General features: G+C 39.7%; 1 protein-coding gene and 1 long non-coding RNA gene across 5 annotated transcripts in view; both read left to right on the top strand.

Moving 5' to 3' along the window:
* TRAF5 (TNF receptor associated factor 5) overlaps positions 1-5,710 on the top strand; it is a 45,168-nt gene extending 39,458 nt beyond the window's left edge. For both annotated transcript variants that reach the window (XM_004424880.3, XM_087439431.1), the window contains exons 9-11: positions 2,220-2,360; positions 3,768-3,936; positions 4,863-5,710. In XM_004424880.3, coding sequence (XP_004424937.1) covers positions 2,220-2,360; positions 3,768-3,936; positions 4,863-5,440 — 888 coding nt within the window. In that variant the 3' untranslated portion in view covers positions 5,441-5,710. The remainder of the gene's footprint in view (positions 1-2,219; positions 2,361-3,767; positions 3,937-4,862) is intronic.
* An 8,248-nt stretch (positions 5,711-13,958) lies between these two features.
* The window catches only part of LOC106801007 (uncharacterized), a 56,219-nt gene continuing 43,249 nt past the window's right edge, over positions 13,959-26,928 (top strand). Inside the window, exons 1-2 of one of the 3 annotated variants that reach the window (XR_015554385.1) lie at positions 13,959-14,099; positions 26,207-26,298. This is a non-coding gene — a long non-coding RNA (uncharacterized LOC106801007). The remainder of the gene's footprint in view (positions 14,100-26,206; positions 26,299-26,928) is intronic. The other 2 variants (XR_015554386.1, XR_015554382.1) reach the window with 2 other exon arrangements.

The following is a 26,928-nucleotide window of genomic DNA, read 5'->3' as shown; positions in this document are numbered from 1 at the left end:
GAAAGGATTCAAGGACCCAAAGTTTGAACTAATGTTTGTCAGTAATAGGGAGCTAATGGAGGCTTTTAAATTGGAAAGTGTTTGGCCAACTAATTGTTTGTTTGGTTTTAAAAAATAAGTCAGCTGGTGGTAGCATGGAAGATGGATAGTGGGAGATACAAGAATGAGGACAGAGGGACCAGGTGGAAGGATGTTGTAGTGAACTAGACAATGTAGCAGGAGAGCCTGGCAGTTGATAAGAGTGAGGGCTCTGGAGCCAGAATCTCTGGGTTCAAGGACTGGCTCCACACTAGTCATATGAGTTTGGACAAGCTACTTAACCTCTCTCTTCCCCAGTTTACTCATTTGTCAAGTGGGGTTGCGGCGAGGATTAAATGAGATAATGTATTTAAGCTCTTAGCACAGTGCCTGGCACATAATAAGCATTTCAGTATTAGGTGATGCAAGATGCTGGAGGTGGTGGTGGTGGTGGTGATGGTGATGGCGAAGGCTCAACCAAGGCTGTGTCAGTGGGGATGGAGAGAGGGCATTGGGAGACATTCAGAGGGTGGAATGGCATGCTGTAAGCTTGGAAGGCAGGGAACACGGTAGTGTTATTCCTGAAATGGGCACTACAAGAACAGGAGCAGGTTAGAGATGGAGGGGAGAGGAGACACTGAGTTTGCTCTTGGTCAGGAGATATGTCTGGCGCCTAGGTGGAAATCAGCTCTCAGGGTCTTAATAGAGGATTCTGGGGCCAGAGATCAGATGGTTGTTATAGCTTTTGTGCATTCATTCATAAAATGTGGGTCAAATGCCCTCCGCGTGCCAGGCACTGTGCTAGGCTTTGAGGATAAAGAAATAAGTGAGATGTAGCCTCAAAAATTTAGTAGAGAAAAAAGACCAAAATAACCAAAAAAACCAATAAGAGTAATGAGATAAGTTATACACTAGAGTATGGTCAGGGTGTCTTGGAATTTGAGAGGTGGTCTGTGTAGATGGTACTAGTAAGGAAATATTTCTGAGAGGATATGCCTTTGAGTGGAGGCTTAAAAAGCAGTAGTTTCTAGATGAAGTTGGAAGTGTCTGAAAGAGCAAGGCCTGATGGGAAGTAGAAGTTGTGTAATCTTGCTGGGCCGAGCATATATGGGACATGAATGGGCATGAGGCTAAAAAGGTAGCCAGGGGCAGATCCTGTAGGGCCCGGTATGGCCTGTAAAAGAAGCCCACTAGAGATGGTTAAGTAGGGGGTGACAAGACCAGATCTGTCTCTTCATATTACTCTGGTCACAGTATGGAGTATAAATTGGAGGAAAACAGGATTAAAGACAGGGAGAGCATATTTATTCTTCCATGTAATGAATATTTATCATTTAACCTGGAACTGCCAGGTACCAGGCCAGTTGCTGGGGTTCCAGTGGCTCATGGGATCCATAGAGCTTCCCTTCTGGTGTGTGTGTGTGTGAAGGATAGTTTAGGACCACTTAGGAAGCTGTTGTAGTAGTCCAGGTGAGAAATAAGGAAGGCTGAAACAAGATGAGATGAAATGAGAAATAGATGTGAGAGTTGTTTTGTTGTGTGTTAGGAGTTCAAGTTGGCAAAAATTATTGATTGAATGGATGTGAGGATGAGAAAAGTGTTGTCTAGGATCACTCTTAGGTTTTTGGTATTTCTCTCAAATGAATTACAAATTCTGAGAGGGTAATGTGTTTTCCCTACCACGTGCTAGCCATATGCTGGGCAGATTACTTAAACTCTCTGCCTCTGTTTTCTCATCTGTAAAATGGGACTGATATTCACACCCAACTCATAGAGTTCTTTGAGGATTAAAAGAGCTAATGAATATAAGGGTATGATAGACATTCAGCAGATTTCAGCCATTACCATCGATACTGTGCATATAACATCTATTGTGGTAGGGTGATCAGTACTCTGTGCTTGGTTAATAACTGCATACTGAATGAAGGAAGAGGACCAGTTCAGTAAATTCAGTCAAGTGATGTCACTGTCATTAGATGTACCATCATAGTGGGTTAGGTATAGAAAAGGCTCATGAGAAATCATGGATCTGGTATTTTTGAAGCAGCTGCAAATATTTTCCTAGAATTATATAGGAATCTACCTGTAAATATTTTGTTAGAAACACTTACTTACCTGCAATATTTTCCTAGAACTGTATTTAAATTATTTTAACTTGTCTGCATGCATTTAAATGACTTTATTCACATTCCTGTTATTAGATTTCTGACTTATATAGGAGCCTAGAACGGAAAGAAAGTAAAATCCAGCAGCTAACAGAAACTGTAAATAAATTCGAAAAGGAGTTCAAGCAGTTTGCACAGCTGTTTGGCAAAAATGGAAGCTTCCTCTCAAACATCCAGGTGAGAAAGGGCCTTTCTATTCATGGCCAAGATTTAGCCTTCAACTGGCAGTGAGGGTTTTTCTTATAACTTTTTAAATGGATATAATTTCAAATGTACAGAAAAGCTGCAAGAATAAGATAGTGCAAAAAACACTTGTATATTCTCCATCCAGCTTCACCCATTGTCAATATTTAGTCCCATTTGCTTCATCATTGGTGGATTCACTCCTTGTCAGTATTTTGTCCCATTTGCTTCATCATTCATTCATTGTCTCTGTGTGTCTGTGTGTGTGTGTTCTTGCGGAACCATTTGAGAGTAAGCAGTATATATCATGGCCCTTTAGTCCTACCTACTTCAGTATGTATTTCATAAGAATAAAGATCTTCTTTTACATAACCCCTGTGCATTTACAAGGTCAGTAAATTTAACATTGATATAATACTTTTAAATAAATTATGGCAATTGGGGTTTTAATTAATGTTGGGCCAATATTAGACACTTGATTGCAGATTCATTGAGAGCATCTATAGTTCTGCCTTTTGTAGTCAACAAAATGAAACTATTAATTCCTTTGGGAAGAAAATGCTTTAAACATCACTAAAATACAGCAAAAATTACTTTGTAAATAATAAATAACCATAAACTAATTCCTAATGAATAATGTCTTTATTGTGATTATAAAATTTATAGTGAAAAAGACTTTAAGACATGTGGTATGGGCAATATTTTTGAAATTTGGATTATCCCAGAACATGCAGGCCATATAATTCCCATACTCCGTTAGCCCAATAGGTGTGTGTATATATGTAGAAAAAAGGAAGTCCATCATACGTTACAATCTCAATTCTGACCTTTTTCTAACACAAAAACCAGTCAGAGTTAAGGTACTGAAGGCAAGAGTGGAGGAGAAATATAGTCGTAGTTTTATTTAATCTATTCCATCTAAAGAGAGCAATCAGAAGTTCAGACTTTGCCTCAGGGCACTTCTGTACCACCTGTAGTGCCCAGGCCAGAAGAGGTGGGCCTACTTCCAGCTCACTCACTGCCTTCTGGCAGAGAAGGAGTGAATCAAGAGCTTCTAAGAAGAGAAGGAAGTGATAAAGCAAGAGGAGAGAGAACATGAGAATAGAGAGATAAAGACAGGTTAGAGAACCAAGTGGAGAGAAATTAAGAGAGGAGTAAAAATGAGATGAAGAGAAGGTCAAAGATTTGGAACAGGAGCTGGGATAGGGAGGAGAAGGAGGATATTAGTGGCTCATCTCTCTGTGATCCTCACTGAATTTTCTCTTCTGGACTGTGCATTTTTCATTTCATTAATTGATTAATTAATTGTGAAATGTTTGAGTTGAAAAAATTAAATCTCAGTGAATTATTAAGATATTAACTAAGTTTTTTTTGACATTGTGATCCATTTTGTACTGAAAGGTTCTTGCCAGTCACATTGACAAGTCCACTTGGCTAGAAGCTCAAGTGCGTCAGTTATTACAAATGGCTAACCAGCAACAAAATAAATTTGATCTGAGGCCTTTGGTGGAAGCGATTGATACAGTGAAACAGAAAATTACCCTGCTAGAAACCAATGATCAAAGATTAGGTATGTCTAATATTTTACTCTTATAATAATATACTCAGAAGAGAATGTTATTCTCTTTTGGTGACTCGTTTGTCTGCACGTGTTGGTGAAACAAGCAAACACCTGGCCAAATGGAGAGTCACAGCTGTCCAGGATAAACAGTGGTTGAATCTGGTATTTGCGAAACAGAACAGCATGAGATTCTGGCCACTCAGGCAAAAATGACAGAGGGCCACAAGCAGGGGCTAGAACAGGCAAGGGGTGGAAATGGGCCAGGACATTCCAAGAACAGGGAGTGATGGTTTTTAAGGAGAGTGGAAAATAATGAGAAAACTAAGGGAGAGAAGTGGGGGGAACATTGTTTTAAGTACAGAAAAATATAAAAGGGTTTGGCTGTTTAAAAGCCTTCTAGTTAGAAAGTGCTGGGGCTCACCGTGCTAACACATGCTAGTTGAATGCTGAGTGTGTCTTGTCTACACTTTGGGGAGCGTCAGTTTAAGAGGACGCCTTCTGGTGTCCTGGTTGCCACTCTTGGCAAGACATGCGATTCACTAACATTATTAATACAAATGGTCCGGGGCAGCCCGGTGCGCGCGCTCCACTGCGGCGGCCTGGGGTTCGGAACCCCGGGCGCGCACGGATGCACCGCTTGTCAGGCCATGCTGTGGCTACATCCCATATAAAGTGGAGGAAGATGGGCAGGATGTTAGCCCAGGGCCAGTCTTCCTCAGCAAAAAAAAAAAGAGGAGGATTGGTATGGATGTTAGCTCAGGGCTGATCTTCCTCACACACACAAAAAAAATACAAATGGTCCATTGGTGGACACTGAATTTCGTTCATCTTTAGGATGTCAGAATTTTATTGGTTGTCTTCAGATAACAAATTCCACTTTGGGAAAATTCTAAAGATAATATTAAGGCCTACGGAAACTTTTTTTTTCTTTGCAGTTGTTTTGGAAGGAGAGACTAACAAACATGATGCCCACATTAATATTCATAAAGCACAGCTGAACAAAAATGAAGAACGATTTAAACTGCTAGAAGGTGCCTGCTATAATGGAAAGCTCATCTGGAAGGTGACAGACTACAAGATGAAGAAGAGGGAGGCTCTGGACGGGCACACGGTATCCGTCTTCAGCCAGCCCTTCTACACCAGCCGGTGTGGCTACCGGCTCTGTGCTAGAGCATACCTGAATGGGGATGGATCCGGGAAGGGGACGCACCTGTCGCTGTACTTTGTGGTGATGCGAGGGGAGTTTGACTCACTGTTGCAGTGGCCATTCAGGCAGAGGGTGACCCTGATGCTTTTGGACCAGAGTGGCAAAAAGAACCACATTGTGGAGACCTTCAAGGCTGACCCCAATAGCAGCAGCTTTAAACGACCCGATGGGGAGATGAACATTGCCTCTGGCTGTCCCCGCTTCGTGGCTCATTCCACTTTGGAGAATGCCAAGAACACCTACATTAAAGATGACACCCTGTTCTTGAAAGTGGCTGTGGATTTAACTGACCTGGAAGATCTCTAGTCACTGTTTCTAGGGTGATAAAAGGACTTCTTGGGTGCAGAAACACGGAGGGGGACACGTTCGATTCTCATATTGACTGAATTTAGCCTCGGCACACATTTGTATTTGGCTTTTTGCCCTTAATGTTTGAAGTCAGCTTAAAACTTCTCAAGTGCTCTCTTCTTTTTACATCTTACCCTGTTCCAGTTTGAAACTTAAAACATTTATGATATCCTTTTGTTATTTATATTTTTATATCTCTTAAAAGATGTTCAGTTTCTTGAAAGCAAAGTCTGGGGCATCTCTCTTTTACTGGTGCGTAGCATGGGATCTCAGGGTAGGTATTCTATAAAGTCAAATGTTATTGAGGACACAGAGATAGAATTCCCAATTGAAAATGCTTTGGTATTTTATTATTTGGTCTGCTGATTCTAGACCTGACGGTACCTGCAAAAGCCACTTTTTAGGGTAGGCTGTTCCAGTTAAGTAGATGGGTGGTATACTTACAAAGATAATATGCCCAGTTTGGATCAGACTTTTTTTGGTCACATACTAAATTTGTGGAAATTACTATATCTCTATTTTCATGAAATTTATCAGTAGTCAGCAAGCATGAGATTGCAAGGCTGCACAGGAACTGGTGAATGGAGTAAGCGTTTTCATTCTCTCTGCTGAAGTAAAGCAAAAAATACTGCATAGTATATATATAAGGAGATATAGCCATCCAACTGAAGTTCAGATTTTATTAGGTTCAACCATGTGAAAAAACTTTGCATAGGTAAAAAATGTTCGCATATTAGCAATTTCATAAGGTTCAACTTAATAAATATCTATAGTCCTGCACCGCATAACGATGTTTCAGTCATCGATGGACCATATATATGACGGGGATCCCCTAAGATTAGTACCATATACCCTAGGTGCATAGTAGGGTTTGTGTGAGTACACTCTATGATGTTCACACAATGACAAAAATCGCCTAGGACACATTTTTCAGAACGTATCCCTGTCGTTAAGCAACACATGACTGAATATATACATGTATATGTATACAAATAGTTTAAAGGTATTTTGGTAATAATAGTAAATTAATGTGAGGATGGGCAGAATTTAGTATATGAAGGAGAAACTGTCATAAATGGATAAGAGGAATTGAAAACCTAGGGGGAGTTATTACAATTTCCCATGGGTGTCGGAAATACTCCCATCCAAAACTGACTGCCAAAAACAGTATCTCCTATTCTTTTTGAGAGGACTTTTGACTTCATAAATTGGTAATAAAATGGGCATTTATATAAACTTGTGACTTGACTTGTCAAAGTCCTGAGTACTTTGTGAAGAACAGAAATGATTATGTTCTTACGCCTCTATCTGTAGGGGTCTGAGGATGTATATACAAGTTGCAAGTCCTTCTGACTCTTGATAAGCCCGAGCTTAACCAAAATAATCGCAATTTTCCTGAGCCCTAATTCACTGTTATGCAACTGAGCATTGCTCACACTGGACAAGTGCCATGGGCTGAGGGTGCAGTTCACTTGGGTGATGACAATGCAGCTTACAACTTTTGAACAGTTAACCTGATAGAAGTAGCATGATTTATACCAGTGGTTTCTGGAATGATTGAAACTTAATCTCTTCTGTGACATTTTCAAGATGCTGAAGACTCATACTACAAAAACCATCACAAAGAGTTAAATTCAAAGAAATAAGTTCACAATAGAAGTATACTAAATAACTACACTGTGGCTGCCAGTGAACTCTGGTACAGTTGATGGTTAACACACCTCAGACAAACTCAGGAAGCATTTCTCTAGACCATACAGCCAGACCCAGGTGGTTCTGTGTTTGTCTTCAATGTTTCTCATCAACTTCAAGGTCACCCTTTGTAATCCTTGGGATTAGAAGATCATATTGTTGTAACTAGTTTTAAGTAGTTGAGGTGAAAAACATTTTAATGTGAATTTATCAAAATACTGGTTTTGTGTTTTAACCAACTTCTCTACATAAAAAGTATGTCATGGCGTGGTTTGATTACAAGTTCAGAGTCCCTTCATCTTGAAACAGTGATCACAGAACAAGGTATTCTAGAGTAAAAAGCACTCCTTTCTCACAAAGTAAGAACTGTGATTTTTGTTTTAAAGAAGTGAATCCATGTAAAGTAGTTTTCCTCTTTTATGATCTGAACAGTTATTTTTATTCTATATCAGTAAGATTTAAATTTTTATTTCCATTTTGGTCTGATTTTGATTCCTGATGAAAAGAAAACAGTATACTAGGCATAAGAGGGGAGTTAATAACCTTGAGAAAGGTATGTGCAAGAATAAAGTAAGGTGGGGAGGTGCGGTACATATTAATGCATACTAACAGATCTGAATTCTGACCCCGATCTCCAAATTTGATGTTTTCAGAGAAACAGGAAAAGTCAGGTTCAGTTCACAGTGCCAGTCTTGAATGCACGTAAACGGGACAGAGAGCCACAAACCCGTTGTGTGGTCCCTTGGACAATCAGTCTACACTGTGACTACCTCTTTTCTCTTAGAAAGTGGTTGGAGACGTGGTCCTTTATCTTACATAAGAATTCTAAACTGGAGATAAAGCTTTGATGGGTGCACAGTAGGGGACCCAGGTGGTGAAATCACTTGAAAGCCCCACATTTTAGAGGAGGAGGAGGCTGCAAAGCATTTGGAGAAGGAATGGTCAGAGGTAAGAAAAGTATCAGGGCAGGTGGGAAGGGAAAAGCGTGTCAGCAGGGCCAAAGGTCACCCTGAGAACAGCAGTCGCTCTCAGTGCTCCCCATGTGGCTCCCTCCTCAGGCTGTCTCTCTGACCTGGCCTTTGCCTTAAGCTGCACTCATATATCCAAGTACATACTGACCATCTAAACTTAGAAGTTGCACAGGCACTTTAAAATCCACTTCACCATAACACCTGGAAATCTTCCCACTCTCCCCACCACTGCCAACCTATGACTCCTGTTTATTCCCCCCAAGTTAATGACATCATTATCCAAGCCAGAAGCTTGGACACTATTCTAGATTCCTCCCTCACCTTCCCTATCTCACCACCCACCCAGTCCTGCCAATTTGACCTCCAAATAATTTCTTTAAACAATTCCTGGCGCCGGCCCAGTGGCGCAGTGGTTAAGTTTGGCTCCCTCTGCTTCGTCGGCCCAGGGTTTGCAGGTTCAGATCCTGGGCGCAGACCTACATCGCTCATCAAGCCATGCTGTGGCAGTGACCCACATGCAAAATAGAGGAAGATGGGCACAGATGTTAGCTCAGGGCCACTCTTCCTCAAGCAAAAAGAGGAAGACTGGCAACAGGTGTTAGCTCAGGGCCAATCTTCCTCACCAAAAAAATAAACAATTCCTGCTACTTATCCCTACTGCCTACTACTGCCCTACTGCAAGCCTACATTTTTTGCTACACAATTGTTCTATTTTTTTTTTTTTGCCTCTTTCAAATCTAACCACACACTGCTACCCGGTAATATCTCTAAAATGAATAAGTGAGAATGACTCCCTGCCCCACCCACTGAGGCGCCATCACCCAGAGGACAAAGCCCAGCCTCCTTGGCGTGGCATACAAGGCCTCCCATGCCTGCCTCTGCCCCTCTGGCCTCACCTCCTGACAGTTCTCCTACTTCACATTTAGCAATAGCACACCAAGCTTTGACATTTGTGTTTGTGCCACACTTCTACCTGGAATACTCTACCCTTTCCTGTCTCTGCCTGGTGAATTCTTGCCCTTTTAAGATTCTCTCACCTCCTCCAGGATACCTTCCCAAACCAGCCTTATTCACTGCACATCCCAACCCCACCTTTCACTAGGCTAAGAGCCCCCGCTTTGTGCTGTATACTTCCTTGTCTATACTTCAATTGCTGGACTTTTCTTTTTCCCAGAAAACAATTGTTAATTGACTAGATATTTGTCAGATTTTGCATGAGGTGCAAATAGAACAGATATTGTCCCTGCTCTCACAAAACTTATAATCTGGAGGCCAACCACAAGTGGTGAACCAAAATGATCAATATGTGAATGTACCCAGCCGCCTCTGTCTGCTAAAGACTTTGCCTCTCAACTCTTTTCCCCTGTGCCGTGAGAAAAATGCCTCTCTCAGAGCAGTTCCGAATGTTTGCGACTCAAAATAAGAGAATAGGCAGAAAACATTTGAAGGGAGAGCCCTAGGGGCAAAATTTATGAAGAAAAGCTAAACGAATCCACACAGGATTGGGGAGAATTAAAGTAGAGAGAAAATGAAGTATGAACCTGTGGGACTGTTGGAAACTGACTTGGGCCCCTTTGATGCTTTTTTCTTCCACGTTAAAGACTAAAAGACATTTTAAAATTATTTTTGGCTGAGTTACACTTGTTTGAATGAAACTCCATGTGGAGACTAGACTCTGGCTCCAGGATTTATAAGGCATCTGAACAAATAAATATATAGCAATATAAGTCACACTAAATGCCTTGAAGAAAATGACAGAGTGCCATGAAAGAATAATGGGGCCGGGGTGGGGAGAATATGTATATACTTAGGTTCGTCAGGCAAGGCCTTTATGCTGAGGGAACATGATATTTAGTGTTCACGTGACGTGTGTTCAGAATGCCCAGCACTTTTGAACACCTTTGTAATATCTGAGGAATTTCCTGTGAGAAAACGTGCCTCTGGGACCCCCTTTGCAGCAGAGGCATGTGACCTAGGTCCTACCAATCAGGCATTGTCATGCGAAACTTCAACCTGAAAAATGAAGTTGGAAAGATTCCAACTTTGTTTTGCAAGAAAGATTTGCAAGATGAAGAAGGAAATGTGCACAGCTCTGGCTACCCAGTGGTGAGGGTGGTAAGGGTACCAGAGGCAGAGCTCTTGGCGCCCAGTCCTTATTTTTGTAGACTGTATTTGTAGAGGTTGTGGTTTTGGTGTCAAGTGGTGGCAGCAGCAGTGGACTTTCACTCGAGCCTCTAGTGTCTGGGTCTTGTACCTGGCTGTGCTGCACCCACATCCGGCCTCTGGTCTTCCTGGAGCTTCTGTGGGATACATAATATTAGTCAAGTCCCTTTCTCAGCCAGAGCAGATTCTGTTTGCAACTAAGAACCTGACTGAATCAAGGTGAGACCCGAAAGATGAGTCAGCCATGGGAAGAGCAGGTGGGGTGAGACTTCTGGGCAGAAGGCACTGAGGAATAAGAGTTGGTTTAAGGAACCGAGAAGAGGCCAGTGTGGTGGGAGTCCATTAGAAGCGGGGAGAGTGGAACTCGACGTGGTCAGAAAAGGAAACAGGGCCCAGAATCCAGTGCTGAAGTCATGGCGAGGAGTTTGTGGTTTATGCAAAGTTTAATGAATCTTGACATGATTTTGACAGGGGAATGCAGGATCTGATTAATGTGTTCTAAAAAACTGCTCCGTGTGGAGCATAAATAAGAAGGGGACAAGAGAGGACATGGGCAAAGTATTAAGGTTACATCATACTGCAATTGTGTCTACATGTCTGTGCCCTTACTAGATCATAAATTCCTTCAACTCAAAAACCATGTCTAATTCAAGCGCATAGAAGGTGCTCAGTGTATTAAACAAAACTGCATATATACAATAATGCATTGAATTCTTATAACAAATCTGCTAGGCAGGTATTATGCCCATTTCATAGAGGAAAAAAACTGGTGATTAGAGAGATCTATGTGCTAGGCACTGTCCTAAGAATTTTACACACTAATTATATATTAACACACTAATCCTCACAACAATTTCAGGAGGTATATGCTGTTTTATCCCCATTTTACAGATGAGGCACAGAGAGGTTATGTAAGAAGCTCGAGGTTACACAGCTAATAGGTGGTAAAGCCGGGATTTGAATCCAGGCAGTTGGCTCCAGAGGCTCTACTCTTAACCAGCATGCAAGAGCGCCTCATATGGGTACTGATCGACTCTACATGTTTATAGAAAAATATAAATTTAAATGAGTTAAAATATCATAAGAGTAACCACTAGAATAAAAGTTGGATGTATAACTTTCAAAACACTAGAGAAAAAAAAATTTGGAAAAAGAAACTTTATCAAATCAAAGACAGAAAAGAGAAGAAAACAACAGGAAGCATGATACATAGAAAAAACAAGTTAGAATTAAATCCAAACATGTAAATATGAATGAGTTAAATTTTACTATTAAAAGAGAAATAACGCAAATGTGGGGGGCACATGTATACGCTTTTTAAATACATGTCTAACACAAAACACAGCTAACAACTCCATTACTGGGTATATATTCAGAGATGCTCTTGCACACGTATACCAGGAGACACATCCAAGAGAGTTTACTACCAGCATTGCTTATAATAGCAAAAAACTGGGGAAAAAAATAAACAAACAAGGGATGGTATGGATATGGAGCAACACAAACTCTCTCACACTGCTGGTGGAAGGGTAAACTGGTAAGCACTGGAGAACAATTTGGCAATATCAAATAAAGTTGAATTGCGCAAACCCTTCTACCTTGCAATTCCATTTCTAGACATATACCTAAAACTTCTTGTCATGTGCCCAAGATGTGTACAAGAATGTCCATTAACTCCTGTTCTAGTGGCAAAAATCAGGAACCATTAAATTACTACCAACAGGAGAATGGATAAATTGCTTTATATCATACAATGCAATACTATTCAGCAGTTAAGATGAAAAAACTAGAACTACCAGAATCAACATGGATAACTTCCACAAACTTAATTTTGGGTGACAAAAACAAGTTACACAATGGTATCATTTATATTAGGTTTGAAAACATACAAAACAATACTATATGTTACTTATATAGCTACATATATATGTAGCACGTATAAAAGCTTTCATGGAAATGATAGATAACACATCCAGGGGAGGAGTTAATTTAGGGGAAGAAGAGAGGGAGAATGAGATTGCAGAAGGGGTCACAGGGGGCTCTAACTGAACAGGTAATATTAAAATCTGAAGCAAATATGGAAAAATGCTAAAATATGATAAAGTTAGGTGGTCAGTATATAGGTGTTCTTTATACTATTCTCTGTAACTTTATACATGTTTGTAATATTTCATATTAAACATTTTAAAGAAAATAAGCTTTCAACTCAAGATTCTACAAAAAGAACAAAATAAACCCAAAGAAATAAGAAGGAAGAAATTAATGAACGTATACATTGATGAAAGAGAAAAAACTTCTAAGACAGAGGTTATCAATAAAATCAAAAGCTGGTACAATAAATCTGATTAAAAAAAAAGAAAAAAAGACTCCCATAGAATATGTAAGAATGGATAAGCACAATACGAGATCAAAAAACGTTAATAATACCATGGACAATTTTATAACAATAAATTTGAAAATGTAGATGAAATGGATACTTTTCTAGGAAAAAGTATGTATCTCTTAAAAAGGCACCACACCCAGATAGCTTTAAAGATGAGTTCTTCAAAACCTAAGGAATAGATCATTCACATGCGGTGTCTATTCCAGGTCATACAATAAGAAGTTAACCTGCCTGACTCATTTTGACACCTAGCAAAAACTGATATCAAAACTAGACAACAACAAAAGAAAACCATAAGCCAATCTCACGAACATAGACACAAAAATCCTAAATTAAATACACAGCAAATTGCATCCAGCAACGTATTGGAAGAATACATACCAGGATTGTAAGGATGGCTAAATATTAGAAAATCTATTATTGTAGTTCTATTATTGTACGGTAATGGAGAAAAGCCATATGATCATCTCTGAAAGTATCTGGTAATACTCAATACCCATTTCTGATATTAAGAAACAATAAAACGACTTGGCAAGCTAGGAAAAGAACGAAGTGCTTTTAATTTTTAAAAAAGGTTATCCACCAGCAACCTTCAGAAAACATCATGAACCAAAGGTAAGATGCAATCCAAATAACTTCTAGAAAGAAGTACCCCTAAGGCTACTATATAGTGTTGTACTGGATTCTTGGGAAAAGCCAAAATTGTCACTTACAGATGAATCTTACCTACAAAATCCAAGAGAACTATTAGAATACTAACGTTTAGCGAAGTAACCAGATAGATCAACATACCGAAAACCAAACTATCCTAGGGCGCAGTAATAGTCCATAAGGAAGACCAAACAAACTAAAACAGCAACAAAAACTGCGAGGGAAAAATATAAAAAGAAATGTGCAAAACAGCAAGACAACTGGAAGACTTCCCCTGAATAACAAGGGAAGACTTGAATTCATAGAGAAATAACCACGTTGCTGGATGGGAAGTCTCAATACCGCACTGGTATCAAATCTGGGCAAATTAATCTATCCAAAAACAAATCCCGGACAAACGTCATTTGGTGACAGTACGCTACAGAACCGGGCTCTACGCTTTGGGGTTCTTGACGTCTGCGGAAACGCTCTGCAAACAGTCAAACCACAGGCGGAAAACCCGCCCGCACGCCCGCGGTCCCAGCGGAAAGCCCTGCGGCCGGAAGAGCCGCGTCGGCTCCGCCCCCTTCTGTGTCGTGGGCGGGGCGTTTCCGGCCGGCTGAGGCGCCCGCGCTGGTAGGCCCCGCCCCGTTCCACACCACGCGACACCGCGCAGTCGGGTGTGGGGCTCCGTGGCGTTCGCCACCCTGGTTCCTCAGCACCCTTGGGCTGGGGCTGTCGAGCCCGCCCAAAAAGGTCGTTTCCCCTGCGGTTTCCAGTAAGTGACGGTCCCAGTCGGAGCTGTGGCTAGAAAAGGTCGCGCCGGCATTTTCTTCCCACCTCCGCCTTTCCCCCAGCCCCCCTTGAGTCTCCCCGGCTTCTCGGTCACCCGTGGACGGTCCGCCCCCGTTCCCCAAATCGGGCCGCTTCCGGCGCTCGGGGTTTCCCCGGAAGATGTGTCCTTTCCCCTGAGCGCTTCGTTAATCTGGAACGATCGCCGACTTCTCATGTATGTTATGGAGGGTGTGTTCTGGGTCCGACACCCCTCCCCGCTCTTCCTCTTCCTACCGCGGACCCCCCTAGGTAGACGCCGTGGCGATGCTCCCGCCGCCGCCTCTTCCCCCAGCTGGGTTTGGAGTCTCCCCTTTCTGTCTGCTTCAGAATCTTCGCCCTTCTAAAGAAAGTCTTTACCAAGGGCCACCCCTCTCAGCGCAGCGCCCCACCTCCCCTCCCCAAACCCCCTTCTCTTAGTAAATAGTAGCGACAGTTAACGAAAGAATGCCTGAAGAGTAAGACACTGACCTAAGCGTTCTGCACGCATTATTTTATTCCATCATCGCCACAATCCTTGGGTAGATACAAACCAGAAAAGTGAGGCACGAAACAGTTAAATAATTTGCTCGAGGTGGCTTGGATGTGATGGAGTTGAAATTTGAATCCATTGTGTAGCCCACTCCAAAGCTGGTGTTGTCACCCCTTTCTCTTTCCCCAGTACCTGGGCATCCCCTTTTTAGTTGCTTCTCCTGAGGAACTTTTTCTGAATGCTGTCTAGAACGACCCTGTTTCTGGAAATTTGGCCTCTGTCTAAGAACGTTCTCAGAGCTCTCTTTACACATACCTTTGAGTGGTCCAGTTTATCAGGTATCTAAGCTCCGAGCTTTGTAGTATTTTTTCATCCCCAAAATGTGCTTATGCCTCTTTAAAAATGTACTCCTAGCCCAGTGCTCATTAATCAGCCCTCTTCCCCTGCCTCAGTATGACTCATTCTCAATAGCGCTGTTCTCAGCAAACGTTTGAGCAGCTGGTGTATCTAAGACGATAAAGATAATTGCAGTTTCAAAGAACTCCGAGGTTTAGTTTCTGACCTCAAGGAGAAATATGACATTTATTCATAAAAAGACCAAGCAAATAGCAGATAAACAGTAACTCAGTTGCACAGAAGAAAAATTCTGCAGGAGTGACTTTGGACAAGATAGTTAAGTGCTAAACTTGTTTCTTGATCTGTAAATGTTAAGGTTAGGCGAGGTCATTAAAATTTTGTCAATCTAAGTTCAGGGAAAGGAGTGATCACTCTGTACTGAGATGGGAAACTGCTGGAGAGGCTCTATGGTGTGTTCTTGATACATTACAGTGACAAGGATTAGGTTGAAGGCTTCTCTTTGCGCTTTGAACATCTGATAATGGTTGTGGACCTTGCTCTGGAAACAAAATTCACATTCATACAACATTTTATGTTCAATTTTTAGGAGATTCATCACCCACCCCTCCCCTCCAAAGCATATGTGTTAACCCCTGATTTAGGGAAATGAAATGAACTGCAGTTCAAAAGGCAAGGCTAAGCCAGATGTGGAAGGCCTTTATCTTGTAGGCGGTGTGGAACCGTTGGAGGTTTAAAGATAAGTCTGGCATCAGTGTGAAGGATGAATTTAAGTGGGGAAAGGCAGCGAGACGAGTTAGGCAGCAGGTGGAGTAATTTAGGTAGATAGTTTAGGAGATATTAAAGGGCTGTGCCAAGCAGTATTGGGAATGGGGGGAAATTGCAAGAAATATTGGCAAGGACAAATCAAAAGGGCTTGGTATCTGACTGGATATGGAATTGAAAGACAGGAAGGAGTCAGTGATAAATGACAAGGTCTGAAGTCTGTACAGCTGCAGTTATGTCCTTTCTCTACTTTGTCTTCTGTTTTTTATTGTACTAGGTCATTCCTATAGCATACATGCTCTAAGAGGCCATATCACTACTGATGATGGACGTTAAAAAGCATAATAAGGGAATTTTACAAACAACTCTATACTCATAAATTCAACAACTCAGATGAAATGAACCACTATCAAAACAACCAAAACTCACCCAGGAAGAAACAGATAAGCTGAATAGTTCTGTAACTATTAAATAAATTGAATTTGTATTGAAAAACCTAAACAAAAAAAACCCCAGAAAACTCCAGGCCCATATAGTTTCACTGGTGAATTTTATCAAACATTTAAGGACAAAATAAAAGCCATTCTACAGAGCTCTTCCAGAAGAGAGAAGAGGAAGGAAAACTTTCCAACTCGTTTTATAAAGCCAACATTACCTGATACCAAAACCAGATAAAAGCAATACTAAAAAAAGAAGACTAAATCAATATCCTTCATGAACAAAGATGCAAGAATACCAAAAACAATATTAGCAATTGAATCCAGCAACATGTAAAAAGAAAAATTCGTTGTGACTGTCTTTTGACATTCCAGGAATTCAAAGCTGATTCAACACTTGAAAATCAATTTGTGTAACCCACCATATTAACAGACTAAACAAGAAAAAGTACATGACCCTATCAATAGATGGAAGAGAAAAACAACACAACAAAATTCAACATCCATAATTTTAAAAACTCAGCACCATGAACCCGACAGTTTCATCTGTGTAAAGAAAAAAAATGTCGGTTCAACTAAGGTGAGGGAAAATCATATTTTGAGCCCCAAACAGAATCTAATCCATCTAGAGGTCTTTGGTTCTTTAACAGCTATAGGAATGACCACCATCTGTAATCCAGAGGACTGGCTGGTGTGACTTGCTTCACAAGAGGACACTGTGGCTGGAACTCCTGACCAGCTGAGCTTTGCCTAGCCTGACTTGGGCTTCCCAAGCCAAGACTGCTTGCTCCTGCAATTCAGCACCTCTACCCCCACCCCATCAAAGAGGCCACATCGCTGAAATGGCAGAGAGATGGTGAAGAGTGAGGAGGGATGGTAGCATTTGACATGGTGTTGGTAGTCTCTCTAAGAGATGGCATTGACTACTTTTCTGTTTTTCTTTCCATCTTAAAAATTTTGCGTTTTTACAGAGAGCAAACAGAATGTGTACATAAAAAAGCTTCAGAAAGTATGTAACAGTCTTCATATCAATGTTCGAAACAAAAACAACTCAGCAAACTAGGGATAGAAGGGAATCTGATAAAAGGCATCTACAAAACCTAGAGCTAACATCATCATACTTAATGGTGAAAGACTGAATGTCCCCTACCCGCAAGATTGGGAACCAGATGAGGATGTTTATTTTCACAACTCCTGTTCAGTATTTTACTGGAAGTCCTAGCAATTGCAGTAAGGAAGAAAAAGAAATAAAAAGCATTCTGATTGGAAAGGAAGAAATAAAATTATTCCTATGTTCAGATGGCATAATAGTCTGTGTAGTAAATCTCAAGAAATTTACAAAGAAGCTCTTAGTGCTAATAAGTGAATTTAGCAGGGTGTGGGATAAAAGGTTAACATAAAAAAGTCAATTATATTTCTACACTAGCAATAAACAATTGGAAACTGACCCCCACTCCCCTCTCCCATAAATGAAATACTTAGGTATAAATCTAAAAAAAATATGCTCAGGATCTTTATGCTGAAAACCAGAAAACATTGATGAAAGAAATCAAAGAACACCCATACTATGTTCGTGGATTAGAAGATTCAGTACAGTTAAGATGTCAATTCTTGGGGCCAGCCTGGTGGTGCAAGCGGTTAAGTGCATGCAGTCCGCTGCGGCAGCCTGGGGTCCGCCGGTTCGGATCCCGGGCGCGCACCGACGCACTGCTTGGCAAGCCATGCTGTGGCGGCGTCCCACATAAAGCGGAGGAGGATGGGCATGGATGTTAGCCCAGGGCCAGTCTTCCTCAGCAAAAAAAGAGGAGGATTGGCAGATGTTAGCTCAGGGCCGATCTTCCTCACAAAAAAAAAGATGTCAATTCTCCCTAAATTGATCTATGCATTTAATGCAATTGCACTAAAAATACTAGCAGGATTTTTGTAGATATTAAATTAGTTGATTCTGAAGTTATAAGGAAAGGTAAAGGAACTAGAATAGCAAAAACAATTCTGCAAATGAAGAGCAAAGTTGAAGAGTTCACACAACCTGATTTTAAGACTTAACTATAAAGCTACAGTAATCAAGACAGTGTGAGACTGGTGAAAGGTTAGTTACATAGACCAGTGGAACAGAACAGAGTCCAGAAATAGACCCACAGAAATACGGCCAATTGATTTTTAACAGCGGTGCAAATGCAATTCAATGGAGAAAGGACAGCCCTTTCAATTCGTGGTGCTGGGAAAACTGGATATCCATATGTGAAAAATGAACCTTGACCTACATCTTACACCATATATAAAAAAATAACTCAAAATGGATGATAGACCTAAAAGTAAGAGCTAAAAATATAAAACTCTTGAGGAAAACATAGGAGAAAATCTTTGTGATCTTGGATTAGGCAAAGAGTTCTTGGATACAACCCCAAAAGCACTATCTGTAAAGGAAAAAAATTGATAAGTTGGACTTTTATCAAAATTAAAGTCTTTTGCTACATGAAGGACATTACAAAGAGAATGAAAGACAAGGGATATTGGGAGAAAATATTTGCAAATCACATTCTTAACAGACTTGTATCCAGAATATATAAAGAATTTTCAAAACCTAACCAGAAAACAATTCAATAAAAAATGGGCAAAAATTGAACATACACTTCACTAAAAAAGATATACAGATAGCAAATAAGCACTGAAAAGATGTTTAACATCATTAATCATTAAGGAAATGTGATTAAAACCACAGGAAACATTACACACCTATTAGAATGGATAAAATAAAAAATAACAATACCAAGTGCTGGCCAGGATGTGGAGAAACTGGAACATTCATACATTGCTGTGGGAATGCAGAATGCCACTCTGGAGAACAATTATGCAGTCTCTTATAAAGTTAAGCATACATTTACCATATAACCCAGCAATTCCACTTCTACATGTTTATTCCAAAGAAATGAACTTATGTTAATGCAAAAATTGTACACAAATATTTGTAGCATCATTATTCATAATCATCCAAAATGTCCCAAGTCAAAACTGGTTCAACATTTGAAAATCACTGAGTGTAACCCACGTATTAACAGACTAAACCAGAAAAACTACATGAACTAAATGTCCTTCAGTGGGTGAATGGATAAACATACTGTAGTTCATCCATACAATGGAATAGTATTCAGAAATGAACAAACTATTGATATATTCAATAACTTGAGTGAATCTCAAATGTGTTATATTGAGCAAAGGAAGCCAATCTCAGGTGGTTACATATGGTATGATTCCATTTATATGATATTCTGAAAAAGGCAAAACTAAGGGGACAGAGAACACATCACTGATTGCCAGGGGTTAAGGGTAGGGAGAAAGTCTGACTGCAAAGGGGTAGCATGAGGGCATTCGTGGGATATTGGAATTGTTCTGTATACTATTAATGGTTGTTGCAAGAACCTATGCGTGTATTAAAACTCAGTACTGTGCACACAAACACACAAATTTTTACTGTATGTAAATTTAAAAGTATTTTTTTAAGTTAATAAGGAAAAAAGCTCTCTAGTCTAGAATCTCTTTATAAAATCCTGCTCTTGACCTCAACAATCCCTGCAACCGCTATTCCGTTTTTCTGCTTTCATGGTAAAATATAGTTTATGTTTATTGTCACTATTTTGTTGCTAACCATTCACTCTTTTTAAAAAATATTTTAAAACATTCAGGAACATAATGCATACACATGATTAAAAGATCAAGGAGCATGGAAGGGTTTATAAGGAAAAGCAACAGTCTCCATCCCACTTGCTTTCTTGTCATTCTAGATCCAGCTCCCCAGAGACAAACCCTTTAAATCTTTTGTATGTTTAGTCTCTTTGGTGATTATAGCTACATCTCTAAATAATACGCTTGTACTGTTCTTTCTCAATTAATCAAATTTAGATGTTATCCTCTGACTTTCTGCCATGACAGATGAGGACTTGTCTCACTTATATCACCCTTCACTTTGCCTGCCGCCTTCTCCCTGGATTTGATGGTTTTAAGACTGTTTTTATTTCCTGTATTGTTTACCCTTATAATCTTAAACAATACATTTAATCACATATTTCTCGTTCCAACAAGTTTTGTCAGTATCTCTTGACTTTGTAGGATGATAATAGCATTCCTACCTTTCGCTCCATCTTTTCTCTCTTTGCCTTTCATATTCTGTCAGCTGTAACTTTACAATTATAGCCTTGTAATTGGATAAATTACTTTCTATTCTACAACTATTATTAAAACATCCATATTTTCTTCTATAACTTCTATAAGTTGAATTTAAAAGTTGAAAGCCAATAGAAAGAACATTTATATTATTGTGACCTTGTAAATATTGCTCACTGCAAGTCCTAGTAATATGCTTGGATTATATTTCTCTTAAGGTCCAGGGTCATGTTTCTAGAGAAATGTTGCTAGCATTAATTAATTCTTGAAAATTTTTATTAGAATCTACTGACATTTTGTTCTGAATTGGACCAGTTGCTTTTTAGTCTTTTGAACAGCCTTTTTCCTGAGATTTTACTTTTCCTTTGAACTTCTGGGATTTTCTGTACTTTTGTATCCCTCACCTTCTGCTTTCTTTGTTTTCACTCTTATTTTGCTGGAGCACATGCTCAAGTAATTTTTCAGAAAGGGTACATGGGTGATAAATTTTCCAAATCTTTGCATGACTTGATTTTGCCTGTTTTTTGATAACTTAGCTGAATATAGAATTCTAGGTTTAAAATAAATTTCCTCCAGAACTGTAAAGATCTTTTTTCAATATGTCCGAGAATTCATTGATGAAAAGACTGATGCTAGTCTGAATCTTTCTTTGTGACCATTTTCCCTTTGGAAGCATTTGGGAATGTCTCTTGAAAATTTCACCATGCTGTATCTAGAGTTTTTTTCTTTCATCTTCTTTAGCAGTTAGTGCCGTTCTTTCAATATGAACAGTTCTTTTTCTGTTCAGCTCTGAGAAATCTTCAAGTTTTTTATTTCCTCTCTTCTATTTTCTCTTCTTTCTTTCTGAAATTTTTATATTAGGCCTCTTGGATTTTATACTCTGTGATTCTTATCTTTTCTCTCATTTTTCTAAACTGATTTTATCTTTTATGTCCTCTTTTAAGTTTTTATGTCTGAATAATAATTTTAACTAAAAAGCATACTCTTATTTTCTGAGAATACTTTTTTTCTTAGCATCCTGCTTTTTTTAATGTGTGCAATATCTTCTAAACCTCTCTGAAGTAACAGATCATAATTTTTTTCAGTTCTGTTTTGTTTCATCTTGGTTGTTTCTCTATCTTAGATTTTATTATGCTGTAGATTTTCTTCAAATATCTGGTGGTCTTTGGTTGTCCATTCATGGCAAAGAATGAGAGGATAAGAAGGATGACATAATTTTTTACACATGGATGAAGATTGTTAATTGCAGGCTTCACTTTTAAGGCTCTGCCACTTACTAGCTATGTGATCTTGGGCAACCACTCTGTCTTAACCACTCTGTCTCACGTGAAAAAAATGAGATAATGGTATGTTCTTTATTGTTTTGTTGTATTTTTTTTTTGTGTGTGAGGAAGATCAGCCCTGAGCTAACATCCTTGCTAATCCTCTTCTTTTTTTGCTGAGGAAGACCGGCTCTGAGCTAACATCTATTGCCAATCCTCCTCCTTTTTTTTCCCCCCCCCAAAGCCCCAGTAGATAGTTGTATGTCATAGTTGCACATCCTTCTAGTTGCTGTATGTGGGATGCGGCCTCAGCATGGCCGGAGAAGTGGTGCATCGGTGCGCGCCCGGGATCCGAACCCGGGCCGCCAGTAGCGGAGCGCGCGCACTTAACTGCTAAGCCATGGGGCCGGCCCTGTTTTGTTGTATTAAATGAAGTAATGCATGCAAAGTGCTTAGAACAATGCCTGGGATATAGCAAACACTTACTTAATGTTTAATATTACTAAATAAGGTAGGCGGGCAGGAAGCTGGCTATTTCATTAGGGACTCAACCAAAAACAAGACTCAGGAAGGCATTACTCTGAGACATCAAGACTTGTACTTGCTGCCCTGAGCTCCCCATGTTTCATTCATTTTCTTTAAACACTCCTTTGAGTTTTTGCTTGAGAGTAATCACTGGGTTGTATCGTGGTGTAAACAGATCATCTGTAATCCTCCTGTTTTCATCACTGCTTCTTATTCCCATCCTCATAGTCTCTCTCACTTAGTGCCTCTTCTAGGTCCTGCTAGGCAGATCACTCCTTTTACTGTAATGTCTTTCTCAAGCATCCCAGGCTACACCGCTCTGTTTCTCCTGTCAACACACTTGCATCTGCTTTCTGGTTTTCAAACATTTGTTGAATCACATTTCCCTCTTGTATACTCTTTTATTTTTCCTGTTTTGGATTTATAAATTTTTGTTGCTTAACTATCATTTTAATATGACTTCATAAAGGAAGTTGGCCATCTTGTATGAGAAGCCTCATTCACTCTTTGTATGTTTTGAAGGGGGACATTTGCTTAAATTTTTATCAAAATGATATTTACTCAACAGTTATAAAAATCAAAAAAGTAGAATACTCCATCCGACTCTCCACAGGCAGCTCCTTTCAATTCTTTTAGCTCTTTCTGTTGGTATATCTACGTATTTTTATTTTTTTCAGCTTTATTGGGGTATAATTGACAAAATTGTGTGACACTTAAAGTGTACACATGATGATTTGATATATGTATACATTGTGAAAGGATTCTCTTCACCAAGTTAATTAAATATCCATCACCTCACATATTTACCTTTTTTTTTTTGGTGGCAACATTTATGTTCTACTCTCTTAGCTAATTTCAACAATGCAGTGTTATCAACTGTAGTTGCTGTGTTTTCCATTAGATCCTCAGACCTTATTCATCTTATAACTGGAAGTTTGTACCCTTTTACCAACCTCTCCCTATTTCCCTCACCAACCAGCCCCTGGAAACCACTTTTCTACTCTCTTTTTCAATAAGTTCAACTTTTTTTTTTTTAAGATTCCACATATAATTGATACCATGCAGTATTTGTCTTTGTCTGGTTTATATCACTTAGCGTAATTCCCTCCAGGTTCATCCATGTTGTCACAAGTGATAGGATTTCCTCCTTTTTTCTTTTTTTTTTTTTGGTGAGGGAGATTAGCCCTGAGCTAACATCTGTTACCAATCCTCCTCTTTTTGCTGAGGAAGATTGGCCCTGGGCTAACATCTGTGCCCATCTTCCTCTACTTTATATGTGGGACACCTGCCACAGCATGGCTTGATAAGCAGTGCGTAGGTCCATGCCTGGGATCCAAACTTGTGAACCCCAGGCCACCAAAGCGAGGTGCGCAAACTTTTTTTTTTTAAGGTTAATTTATGTGTTTATTTTCTCAGTGTGTAAGGAAGATCAGCCCTAACATCCATGCCAGTCCTCCTCTTTTTTTGCTGAGGAAGACTGGCCCTGGGCTAACATCCATGCCCATTTTCCTCCACTTTATATGGGATGCTGCCACAGCATGGACTGACAAGTGGTGCATCAGTGCGCACCTGGGATCCAAACCCGGGCCGCCAACAGTGGAGCGCAGAAGTGCATGAACTTAACCACTACGCCACTGGGCTGGCTCCAGGATTTCCTTCTTTTTCAAAGCTGAATAATAGTCCATTGTATACATATATATGTATATATAATTCCATTAATATAGACTATTATTATATAATTATATATGATGTAATATATATACTGTAATTAGATATACATATACTACATTTTCTTTATAATTCATCCATTAATGGACATTTAGATTGTTTCTATATCTTGGCAATTGTGAATAATGCTGTAATGAACATGGGGATATAGATAAGTCTTTGAGATACTGATTTTGTTTCCTTTGAAATTTTATTTATTTATTTAATTTTCCCCCAAAGCCCCAGTAGATAGTTGCATGTCATAGCTGCACATCCTTCTAGTTGCTATATGTGGGACGCGGCCTCAGCATGGCTGGAGAAGTGGTGTGTTGGTGCACGCCCGGGATCCAAACCCGGGCTGCCAGCAGCAGAGCGCACACACTTAACTGCTAAGCCACGGGGCCGGCCCTGATTTTGTTTCCTTTGGATATAGACCCAGAAGTGGGATTGCTGGATCGTATAGTAGTTCTATCTGTAATTTCTTGAGGAACTTTCATATTGTTTTCTGTAGTGGCTGTACCAGTTTACTTTCCCACCAACCATATACAATAGTTCCCTTTTCTCCACATCCTCGCCAACACTGAATTATCTTGTGTCTTTTTGGTAATAGACATCCTCACAGGTGTGAGCTGGTATCTCATTGTGGTTTTGATTTGCATTTCCCTGATGATTAGTGATGAGCACCTTTTCATGTGCCTGTTGGCCATTTGTATGTCTTCTTTGGAGAAATATCTACTCAGGTCCTTTGCCCATTTTTTAACTGAGTTATTTGTTTTTTTGCCATTGAGTTGTATGAGTTCCTTATATATACATTGCATATTTATCTCTTATCAGATATGTGATTTATAAATATTTTCTTCCATTCCATAGATTACCTTTTCTTTTTGTTGATGGTTTCCTTTGCTGTGCAGAGCTTTTTAGTTTAATGTAGTCCCATTTGTTTAGTTTTGCTTTTTTGCCTTTGCTTTTGGTGTCACATCCAAAAAAAATCATAGGAGTTTTATGGTTTTGGGTCTTATGTTCAAGTCTGTAATCGATTTTGAGCTGATTTTTGTGTATAGTTTGACAGTGGGCCAGTTTCATTTTTTCTCTGTGTGACTGTCCAGTTTTCCCAATGCCATTTATTGAAGAGACTATCCTTTCCCCACGTACTCTTGTCAAAGATTAGTTGACCATATTTGCAAGGGTTTATTTCTGGGCTCTCTATTGTGTTTCATTGCCCATGTGTCTTTTTTTTTTTTTTTTTTTAATGTCTGGAGCCATTTTTGGTTGTTACAACTTGAAATCTTGTCACAACTTGGTTTCTGCTTGGAATCTAGTGGGTAGAGGCCAGGGATATGGCTAAATATCCTACAATGCCTACCAAAGCCCTTCACAACACAGAATAATCCAGTCCTAAATGATAATAGTGAAAAAGTTGAGAAACTCTGCCCTAGTCCAAACTGCTAAAATCTCTTACTTGAAATACTGTAATAGCCATCTAACTGGGTTTCCTTCTTTTACTTTTACCCTTATACAATCTCTTCCCTGCAAAGCACAGCCATATGATACTTTAAAAACATAAATCCATCTTGACACTCCCCTGCTTAACACCCTCCAATTGCTTTCCACTATACTTAGGATGAAATCCCAACTTCTTAACATAAAGCTTGTTTTATATTTCTACATTATCTGGTCCTTACTTACGTATTACTTCTTTACATACCACTCCCCTTTGACTACTATGCTTGAAATTTACCTACTATCTTTCTGAACATCAAAAATGCTAAACTTGCTCTGCCTCAGGGCTTTGCACTTACGTTCCATCTGCTTGAAGTCCTTTCCAATGAGTTTTCACATAGCTGGCTGATCTCTCATCTTTCAAATCTAAGATCAAATGTCACCTCCTTAAAGGCAGACACTGCCTATCTACCAGGGCATTATCAATTATATCACTTGTTTATTTCCTTCATAACACATCATTAGAAATCATTTTGTTTCTTTTCTTTCCCAAAACTAGACTGTAAGCTCTTTGAATGTAGATATCTTGTCTGTTTGTTCACCACTATCTTTCCAGTACTGGATCAGGGGCTTAATAAATAAATTTTCTATGTATAGAATCATGTTATCCACAAACAGTGAAAGTTTCACTTCTTCCTTTCCAATTTGAGTACCTTTTATTTCTTTTTGCCTAATTGCTCTGGCCAAAACCTCCAGTACAATGTTGAATAGGAGTGGTGAGAGTAGCGACCCTTGTCTTGTTCCTGTTCTCAGAGGGATGGCTTTCAGTTTTTCACCATTAAGTATGATTTTGGCTGTGGGTGTTGATGTACTTTCCTTCTATACCCATTTTTTAAAAAAATTTTTATTTATTTATTTTTTTCCCCCAAAGCCCCAGCAGATAGCTGCATGTCATAGCTGCACATCCTTCCAGCTGCTGCATGCGGGACGCGGCCCCAGCATGGCCAGAGAAGCGTCGTGTCGGTGCGTGCCCAGGACCGAACCCAGGCCGCCAGCAGCAGAGCACGCGCACCCAACCGCCAAGCCACGGGGCCGGCCCCCTTATATACCCATTTTATTGAGAGTTTTTATTATAAGTGGATGTTGGATCTAGTCAAATGCTTTCTCTGCATCTCTTGAGATGATCATGTGATTTTTATCCCTCATTTTGTTAATGTGGTGTATCTTATTGATTGATTTGCAAATGTTGAACCATCCCTGCATCCCTAGTATAAATCCCACTTGATCATAGTGTATGATCCTTTTAGTGTATTGCTGTATTCAGTTTGCCAGTATTTTGCTGAGGATTTTTGCATCTATGTTCATCAGTGATATTGGCCTATAATTTTCCTTCTTTGTGGTGTTCTTGTCTGGTTTTGGTATGAGGGTAATGTTGGCCTAATAGAATGAGTTAGGAAGCATTCTGTCTTCTTCAGTTTTTTGGAATAGTTTGAGAAGGATAGGTATTAAATCTTTGAATGTTTGGTAAAGTTCTCAGAGAAGCCGTCTAGTCCCAGACTTTTGTTTTTTGGGAGGTTTTTGATTACTGTTTCAATCTCTTGTGATTGGTCTATTCAGATTCTCTATTTCTTCTTGATTCAGTTTTGGGAGGTT

The sequence above is a fragment of the Ceratotherium simum genome, chromosome 2, assembly GCF_057802395.1.
Source record: "Ceratotherium simum simum isolate JZ-2026a chromosome 2, ASM5780239v1, whole genome shotgun sequence".
Lineage (NCBI taxonomy): Eukaryota > Metazoa > Chordata > Mammalia > Perissodactyla > Rhinocerotidae > Ceratotherium > Ceratotherium simum.
The sequence above is the reverse complement of the archived record's forward strand: the minus strand, read 5'-3'. Positions and strand labels throughout refer to the sequence as shown.